This window comes from Diaphorina citri, unplaced genomic scaffold (genome assembly GCF_000475195.1).
Source record: "Diaphorina citri unplaced genomic scaffold, Diaci psyllid genome assembly version 1.1 scaffold2229, whole genome shotgun sequence".
NCBI classification, from domain to species: Eukaryota; Metazoa; Arthropoda; class Insecta; order Hemiptera; family Psyllidae; genus Diaphorina; species Diaphorina citri.
The window spans coordinates 4,564-14,701 of record NW_007379654.1 but is presented as its reverse complement, the minus strand read 5'-3'; the positions used below and the strand labels follow the sequence as shown (position 1 = coordinate 14,701).

At 38.7% G+C, this 10,138-nt stretch overlaps 2 protein-coding genes across 2 annotated transcripts in view; both read right to left on the bottom strand.

The window, feature by feature from the left end:
* Positions 1-3,977: 3,977 nt before the first annotated feature.
* Positions 3,978-5,267, bottom strand: LOC103518527 (uncharacterized protein K02A2.6-like). Its single transcript, XM_008483602.1, has one exon. The coding sequence runs from the start codon at positions 5,265-5,267 to the stop codon at positions 3,978-3,980; it is 1,290 nt and encodes a 429-aa protein (XP_008481824.1).
* Positions 5,268-5,299: 32 nt separating this feature from the next.
* Positions 5,300-10,138, bottom strand: part of LOC103518526 (uncharacterized protein K02A2.6-like) — a 9,394-nt gene continuing 4,555 nt past the window's right edge. The window contains exon 2 of the mRNA XM_008483601.2: positions 5,300-5,380. The gene's annotated coding sequence lies outside the window, so the exon portion shown is untranslated. The remainder of the gene's footprint in view (positions 5,381-10,138) is intronic.

The following is a 10,138-nucleotide window of genomic DNA, read 5'->3' as shown; positions in this document are numbered from 1 at the left end:
TAGGTACCAATTGGGTCCCGTACACCTGTAATGACTTGGATGAAATAAATAAGAGTTTTAATTTTTAACAATGTTACAACGTTCTTGTTTCTGTTATTCACAAGTAGAAGAAATGATTCTGCTTTATTCGTACCTCTATTCTATTATGGGACTGGTTGTTCCTCTCCCGAGAGAGTATGTAATTAACACTGCGGCCTCTGTAGATCTATTGTGACAAGTATTTTTTCCCCTGCCCGAGCTGCTATTCCCGGGCCTTGATGAAATCTAGAAGTACTCTCACTCTCACTGGTATATTTCCACCTCCTCAGTTTCTCTAAAATTCACCTGCAGCAGCTCTATAAAGTCCGCACAATCAGGTTTATTCCAGAAAAAGCTGTGAGTCCATATATTATTCCATTGAGAGGATACCAAGAGGTGCCATCTAGGCCAGAGAGCTCGCTCTGGGGTCTAATGTAATGAGAGATATTCAGGTACATAATTATGTTGTTGTACCCTACTTCCTGAGACGGACTTGACCATAGTCCCATTCAGGTACCCTCAAAAGAGCCAGTGTTATTGTCTGTGGCTTGACAAGGCTGGTTTTGTCTCAGTTTTACGTCCTCCAGCGAGACGTTTATTCGTACTTAATCCATCATAATTTTTCGAGATTTTTCAATACAATCACTAAAATTTTCGGTGATTATTCAGAAGTTACGACAGTGAAAAAGAAGGCTCCTTTTTGTGTTCAACCTAAACCTATAATAAGACTTTTGGAAGATTCAGCTCTAAGAACTTAGTGCTTGTGATGTGTTGATAGAAAGAAGAAGAAGAAGAAGAAGAAGAAGAAAAAAAAAAAATCAGGTACCTATGCATCAATTTAAGTGTCGGACCCAATTGGTACCTTCCTAAATGCGGGACCCAATTGGTAGCAAAAAAAAGGTTTTGGGACTGAATTGGTTTCCTCCCGTTTTTCTCGGAGCCTGTTTGAAATTGCAAAAAAAAACGCAATTCTCTCATTTTTGATGCGGATATTTTGGCAATATCGCGATTTGCGAAAAATTTTCTCGATGTGAGCGAATCGGGTGCCAACTTTGACCTAACTCGTTGTTAAGCTATCGCTGTCACCTAAAAAAAAAAAAAAAAAAAAAAAAAAAAAAAAAAAATTTAACAAAAAAACCCCTTTTTTTTTTTTTTTTTTTTTTTTTTTCATATTCGTTTCTACGTACAATTTAAAGTACATATAATCGACCACCGCGAACGCTTCCTATTTACTTCAAAAAATGAAGTGAATTGTAAAAGTAATATTATAACCAAAAGATTTAAAAGTAAAAAATAGCATGATTTGATATGTGACACACGTACCTTTGAAAAACATGTAGGATATGCGAATTTCGCGAACACCGCTCAAATCGCAAACAGCGAAATATTGGACCATATTGAAATAATAATGAAACTATAAGATTTGGGAGCAAAAAACACTCTGATTTTATTTGTCGCACTTGTACTTTTGAGGCATTTTCGTGATTCGCGGTTTTCGAATTCCGCGAAAATCGCAAACCGCATAAATTCGAGTGAGTACAGTCCACTTCAACTGGGAAGTCCGATGACCTTTGGGTGCGCACTCGTCAAAAAATAGCTCGTTGATTAACAAGTAAGCATGTGAACAATTGATCCCATGGGATTTTTCACGCCGAATCCAATGGTGAAACTTTTAGAACTGTCCGACTTACAGTTGAGAAGTTGCGGTTCCCCTCCATGCGCTTCCATCGGACTTCCCAGTTGACGTGGACTGTAGTCGATTATACTTTAAATTTAACGTAGAAAACGAATATGCAATAAAAAATATATAATTGGGGTTCTTATTTAAGAAACCAAAGTTGGCACCCAATTTGCTGACTTCGCGAAATTTTTCGCGAATCGTGATATTGCCAAAATATTCATATTGGGACAAAACTGGTATTGTTGGAAAGCTGAGACTTCAGGGATATATTTCCCGTGCCGCGGCCAGCAGATTCGACCTTTTTTACTGGTCAAATTGCCTCTTGAAAATTTAAAAGAAAATGCTGATCAGGGAAATTTATAAATTAAAACTAGATCGGAAAAAAAATGTTATAGAATATTTTTGTTGCAAATGACCTCAGGAATCTACCCTATTTTTGGTAACGTTTTTCGTGTTCACCCTGTATATAAAACTGTGTACTTCTGGTTAGATTTTTTTCTAGGAAAACGAGTTTTAGGTCGCACTTTTTTATTATAGGTAGAAATCTCACTTCAATCATCTTTTGTGAAGAATTGTGTGACTGAAATACCTATTTAATATCTGATATATAAAAATGAATGTGTGTGTGTGTGTGTGTGTGTGTGTGTGTGTGTGTGTGTGTGTGTGTGTGTGTGTGTGTGTGTGTGTGTGTGTGTGTGTGTGTGTGTGTGTGTGTGTGTGTGTGTGTGTGTGTGTGTGTGTGTGTGTGTGTGTGTGTGTGTGTGTGTGTGTGTGTGTGTGTGTGTGTGTGTGTGTGTGTGTGTGTGTGTGTGTGTGTGTGTGTGTGTGTGTGTGTGTGTGTGTGTGTGTGTGTGTGTGTGTGTGTGTGTGTGTGTGTGTGTGTGTGTGTGTGTGTGTGTGTGTGTGTGTGTGTGTGTGTGTGTGTGTGTGTGTGTGTGTGTGTGTGTGTGTGTGTGTGTGTGTGTGTGTGTGTGTGTGTGTGTGTGTGTGTGTGTGTGTGTGTGTGTGTGTGTGTGTGTGTGTGTGTGTGTGTGTGTGTGTGTGTGTGTGTGTGTGTGTGTGTGTGTGTGTGTGTGTGTGTGTGTGTGTGTGTGTGTGTGTGTGTGTGTGTGTGTGTGTGTGTGTGTGTGTGTGTGTGTGTGTGTGTGTGTGTGTGTGTGTGTGTGTGTGTGTGTGTGTGTGTGTGTGTGTGTGTGTGTGTGTGTGTGTGTGTGTGTGTGTGTGTGTGTGTGTGTGTGTGTGTGTGTGTGTGTGTGTGTGTGTGTGTGTGTGTGTGTGTGTGTGTGTGTGTGTGTGTGTGTGTGTGTGTGTGTGTGTGTGTGTGTGTGTGTGTGTGTGTGTGTGTGTGTGTGTGTGTGTGTGTGTGTGTGTGTGTGTGTGTGTGTGTGTGTGTGTGTGTGTGTGTGTGTGTGTGTGTGTGTGTGTGTGTGTGTGTGTGTGTGTGTGTGTGTGTGTGTGTGTGTGTGTGTGTGTGTGTGTGTGTGTGTGTGTGTGTGTGTGTGTGTGTGTGTGTGTGTGTGTGTGTGTGTGTGTGTGTGTGTGTGTGTGTGTTCGAACTTTATGCCTGGCCAAACCGCTCATCCGATTGCTATGAAACTTTGTCAACTTATTGCTTGCACTCCCGTGAAGGTTATAGGATATTTTCCGGTTCGTTTTTGTTAAGCTACGCCGAGCACGGTGGGTAAACGGCAAATTCTCTAGAAAAAATTCACGTTTTTTGACATAAATGACCTCAGATCTTGAAATTTGTCTCGGCGACCTATGAAGTCAAAGCGAGAAAGTTTTAGATAACACTTCAGCCGTTAATTTAAGACCGGTTTCAGAAAATTCGACCGATTCAAAATGGTGGGACATTGAAAACAAGTCTGAAATGGCGTATTACTCAGGTAGACCTGTTTTTGTCCTCTTTTCACGAGAAAACGGCTTGACAGATGTTAATGAAATTTGTGTGTGTGTGTGTGTGTGTGTGTGTGTGTGTGTGTGTGTGTGTGTGTGTGTGTGTGTGTGTGTGTGTGTGTGTGTGTGTGTGTGTGATGGGTGTGTGTGGTGTGATGGGTGGGTGTGATGGGTGGGTGTGATGGGTGGGTGTGGTGTGATGTGTGTGTGATGGGCTGATGGGTGTGTGTGTGTTTGTGGGGAAGCAACGCGACGGGTTCGCCCTAGTCACAAATAAAAGGAATTTAAAAGTAGTATATGTATATGTATGGGCACACGTCCCTTATTCTTCCAAAAATAGTGGGGCCGCAATACACAATTCTTGACTCTATCTATGTATCTATCAGTTCTTCCCCCCGTAGCAAGTACTTCTGATCTGGTCCACATGTCGTCTCCACACATTCCCTTCGTCCAACTCCACCTGGTAATGCAGCCTTCCTTCTCTTCTCAGTACTCTTCCAAACTTCCATTTCCCTTCACGCGTATAATTTCTAACTTGCACCCGGTCTCCCACATCAAACTTTCTTCTCGGCTCTCTTCTGTTTCTGCTTCCCTGGTTTTCTCTTTCTTCTTGTTCACTTCGGAACATGACATGAAAGTCTGTTCTTACTTCTCTTTGGAACATCAAATCATAAGGGCTCTTTCCATCAGCATTGGGAACTTTTCTCAGTTGTATCAAAATCTGACTCAGTTTGTATTCGACATCACCTTTTTCATCATGCATGCAGTTCAACAGCTTCTTAATGGTTTGAACATACCTTTCTGCTTGACCATTAGTGGATGGATGAAATGGAGCACTTGTTTTATGGATGACTCCATTTCCTTCTAGGAAGTCTTTAAATACCTTTGAGGTGAACTGTGGTCCATTGTCCGATACCAATACTTCTGGAAAACCAAAGTTACAAAATAAATTTCTCAACTGTTTGATGCACCATTGTGATGTCGTGGTTTTAGTGGGGATAACATCAACCCATTTAGAATGTGCATCTACTATTACAAAGTAGTAATATCCTGACATGGGCCCGGCAAAATCAATATGCAACCTCTGCCATGGTTTAGTAGGTGGTTCCCAACTATGAGATCGCTCCATCGGTGCCTCATTTTGCTTTAGACAACAAACTTTACAACCTTTGGCAATGCTTTCGATGTCCTTATCGATGTTTTTCCAATAACAGAAGTTCCTTGCGAGTGATTTCATTTTAACAATACCAACATGTCCTACATGCAACTCTTTGTGTATAAAGTTCACAATCGATTCCCCCTCTTGCAGCTGAGTGAAATGTAGGCTAGCAGTAGTACTTACAGGATTCAGTGTCTTCTCATGTTGTACCGATGTCTTCAGACTTACGCTCGGAAAAATCTTCTTCTTGTCTGCAATTTTCAGTCGCAATCGAGTGAAGTTCTCTAGCATTTCACATGCGTAATCTATCTGCTCTTCAAACTCATCCGGCACCAACACATTGATAGACTTTTGTATCACCCCGTACTTCTCTTGCAAAAGATCCAACACCTTCTCTTTCGCTTCCAATTCATGTAATGTAAATTTAACTGTAGCATCCGAAACTTCATTCATTGTCATGGTCAACTTCCTTTTGTACACCGACCTCTTCTTCTTCAATTCTTCCAACTCCATCGTATGGATGATTTACCCTCGTCGCCAATGTTAAATATAAGAAATAAGAAAACGAACAGCTTGGAGAGAAACGAATTGTATCATTTTAATATTTCGACTGACTCGAAAATCATCTGGCCGCAATACACAATTCTTGACTCTATCTATGTATCTATCAGAGAAAGTTTTGGATAACACTTCAGCCGTTAATTTAAGACCGGTTTCAGAAAATTCGACCGATTCAAAATGGCGTATTACTCCGGTAAACCTGTTTTTGTCCTCTTTTCACGAGAAAACGGCTTGACAGATGTTAATGAAATTTGTGTGTGTGTGTGTGAGTGTGTGTGTGTGTGTGTGTGTGATGGGTGTGTGTGGTGTGATGGGTGGGTGTGATGGGTGGGTGTGGTAAACAGTTATTTCAAGTATGAACATTTGAAACTCGCAAGAGGCATGCAATAGCGCATACCTTACACTTTTAACATGACGCATGACGCACGGGAAAGCGCACGAGTGGTAGACATAACTTAATTGCATACTACATTTTAAAACTATTGTAAATAGGTACATAATAGAGAGCCTATGTCTTGCATCATGGACACTAACTACTATTCTTGATACTTTATTCTAGAGAAAAGCTGTGAGTCCATATACTATCCCATTAAGAGGATACCAAGAGGTGTCATCAAGGCCAGAGAGCTAGCTCAGGCCTCAGGGCCCCTAAATCAAAGGGGTCTAATGAGAGATATTCAGGTACATAATTATGTCGTTGTACCCTACTTCCTGAGACGGACTTGACCATAGTCCCATTCAGGTACCCTCAAAACTACTCAAAAGAGCCAGTGTTATTGTCTGTGGCTTGACAAGGCTGGTTTTGTCTCAGTTTTACGTCCTCCAGCGAGACAATTCTGTTTCTGTATACACGACTGCACGACAAGGAAAATAAATAGATCATAAATTAAGGAGCGCGGTAGCGCTCCGCCCCGCCAAGTCAAGAAAGTTTGACCGCGCTACTAGAGATATTATACGCGACAGGGAAAGTAGCCGTTTTCAGGTAGTTGTAGGGGGACAACTACAAATGATGGAAGAAAACGGATTGCATGTGTGTGTTCGGGCATGAAAGTAGACCACGTTGAAAAAAAAAATCATCAAAATCGGTTAAGTTTACCTGGAGATATTTGACTTTAAAAAACGTCAAATTTTTCATCATTTTCTGCTGCTGCTGCTGCTGCTGCTGCTTCCGCTTCTTCTTTGACGTTGACCGCTCTACAGCCTAAACCACTGGACCGATTTTGATGGTTGATGGCTCATTTTCTTTCTCGTGAGTGGTAGGTGTGCCTTTTCATATTTTCAAGGCCCCCAAAGGGCCCCTTCAGCCTTAAATTTGATAAAAGAGTGATTTTTAGGGGAAAAATTCTAAATTATCGCTCGAGTTAATTAATAAGGAAGTTTTGTACTACGTAGAGTCAAAAGTCGGAGTGTCCCAGTGGTAAGGAGTGTGATCTTTGACAAACTGCCGAGCGGGTGGGGAGGGGTTCGAATCCCACTGTGAACATTTCTTTGTACATAATTTTATCATTTAAAAATATCAAATTGCTGACGATTTAGTACACATGGAGCAACAGACTGTAAGAAGGACAAAAGGTTAGTAACAGTTGACCTCCCCCTGAGAAAGCCATGCTGGTGAACACTCAACTGATTTTGTACATGGAAGTAAACATTCTTATAAATTACCTTCTCAAATAACTTACAAAAAACACAGAGCAATGATGTACTTGTTACATGCTCTCACACCTGATGTACTTCAGGTGCGAGCATGTAACAAGATATCAACTTTAGATTCCCCAACATTACCCTTGAGCCTCATGAAAGTCTCAAGCCTGTGTATAAAGTTCACAATCGATTCCCCCTCTTGCAGCTGAGTGAAATGTAGGCTAGCAGTAGTACTTACAGGATTCAGTGTCTTCTCATGTTGTACCGATGTCTTCAGACTTACGCTCGGAAAAATTTCAGTTCAGCGATACCTACGCTCTGATTTTTTGCAAAAGGTATCGTGTTTATTTCGCATTTCTTCAAATGGAAGTAGGTAATTAATTTTAAATTTAGTATTTAATTTAAATAATAATAATAATTAAGACTTTCAATTTGTTTTAACAAGAGTGTGTAAACTCAAATTGGAATCGGTATCGGTTTACAATACTGTGGTATCTTTGAGCGTTTGAGCCACTATGGGATGAATACACCATTTTCTTTTCTTCTTTCGTTGCCGATTGTACCAGTACATAACCATCAACGTATTCGCGTCCATCACCTCGTTTTTTTTCTGATTCCGGCAAAAAAAAAAAGAAAAAAAAACGTTTCCGGCGTAGTGTGAACGAGCTCTAAATGACCTCAGATCTTGAAATTTGTCACGACGACCTATGAAGTCAAAGCAGTCGCAATCGAGTGAAGTTCTCTAGCATTTCACATGCGTAATCTATCTGCTCTTCAAACTCATCCGGCACCAACACATTGATAGACTTTTGTATCACCCCGTACTTCTCTTGCAAAAGATCCAACACCTTCTCTTTCGCTTCCAATTCATGTAATGTAAATTTAACTGTAGCATCCGAAACTTCATTCATTTGACTCCCGCTTTGTTTGTTTGTGCGCAAGCGTTTCTGCGCATTTTGACATTAAGTCTGACGTCACAACTCTTTGAACTTTTTAATTAGAACGGCAATTAAAAATTGAATTTTCGACCTTTTAAAGTTACTTTTTCGGAGTTTTGACTTCAGATTTGGATTTTTCACAACTTTTTACGTAGGAATCGACCTTTTATTCATAATTTTTACCCAACTGCAACTGCTCCATTACACATTTAACACAATTTACGAGTATAATGCTAATGCTAAAGATTAAAGATCTAAAGGTTCTCCAATTTTATAAATGAATATTTTTTTCAATCAAACGCTACCTATCTCTTGTTTAATAGGTTAATACAGTAATAATACATAAACATAACATAATTATTAAATATCACAATCATGTCTGTGGAATGGAATAATTCATTCAATCATGCATGATGCACCGGATAATTCTACACAAATAAGGTTTTGAAGTATTAATCTGTTGTATCACTAGGTACCTACATAATATCTATCTTGTTCAATCTACTTTTTATTGTGCTTATAATTATTATTATTATTATTATTATTATTATTATTATTATTATTATTATTATTATTATTATTATAGCGCCTACGTTCGGGTTGAGAGATGAGAGAGCGCTTGGGAGTACTCATGTATTCCAATCCCACGCGGTCTGTAGTCGCAAGGGATATTAGCATCATAGCTTAGAGAGTTATGGTTCATCCTAAGCAGGGTCTCAGGTCTGCTTCTTTTCTCTATGTGCGAGAGAGAGCGCGGTGCGCGACCTACGCTACCTCTTTATTTGTCGCAACTCAGTTTTCACAATCTTCCTGGGACTATGGGCTGTGTGCTCATCTAAACATCTACCAGAGACATAAAAACGTGAGGTAAGACCACGATCTGTCGCCTAAACTACACCTTTTCACAGGGTCTCGTTCCCCCTTTTCAAGTGATAGAGACGTCGGTTATGTGCTTCAGCTCCTGAAGATAAAGCAACTGGCAGATCTAACATTCTTGGGTCAATGGCATATATCGGAAACTCATCTAAATACTTTAATTTCTTATCTTGAATGGATTTAATACATTAATTCCACTGATTTTCCAGTGTAATAGTAACTAACAAGTCTACACCTATATCAATCTCAAATAAAAATGGAAAATTCAAACCCAATAAAGACTTGCTTTATGGGATGGTGATTTTTTACAAACAAAATTGCGCAACCTAACGAGAGCACCTACTAGAGCGTGAGCGTGTGTACACACAGACACATACGACCCATAAGAGCAATAATAAAATTATTTTATGCGGTAAATATTATTTTGAATATTTCCACAGAAAAAATGTAAAGTACATCATCCCAACATTGATTTATAAAGTGGGATAAATACAAATATCTACTTTCTTTCTTTCAGTCTATACTTTTGTCTTACGCTTATGACGGTTCTATGACTCTGACTTTATTCTTACCGTGGTCATCTATATAGAGAGTGTATGAGTTACCATAAAGGCTAAATAAAAAGTATTAGCTACACTATGAAGACTAATAAACAATAAGTTAGCTAATGAGCTGATGCAACAGATATACATCATCATACTCTCTCAGTCTCTAGTTATAATGCCCAATATAGTAGTATATAGACATAATAGAGAGTTAAGACTCGTGCTGATGCTACATTCCCAGACAGATAGAGTCATAAAAGTGCTGAGCAGCTTAAATAGAGAAAGAAAAGTTAGACGTATAATTATATTCACACTAAATAATTATACAAGTCATCCCTTCTGACTCCTAATAAAGATCAGATAGAGATTCGGTCCACTAATAGAGATATCTACGTTTGTTTTTACATATCTGTTTTGTTTCAATTGCTTTTTTGATACGTAAATGTAGAGTATATTACATAATAAATTATGGATATACTCGAGACACTCTAATAATTTTTATCTCTAGATTGGTTTCTATTCCTATAGATGGATATTGGTTGATATTTATTGTATTAGTTGTATAGTAAGATAACTTCTCTTGGTTTGATTTTGTAATATTAGTTTATAATATTGTTTTTGATATAACATAATTCATAAGTCACAAATTTTTATGTTCTAATTATCATTACTTACTCTTCGATTTGAAAAAATAAATGGGTTTCCATAACTATTATAGATTCATAAGCAGTATTTACGGTTTTTGTTAATAATGAGTGAGAATATTTCTAATGGTATGATTTATTACTTGATTATTGAAGTTAATATGTTTCCATTATTATTT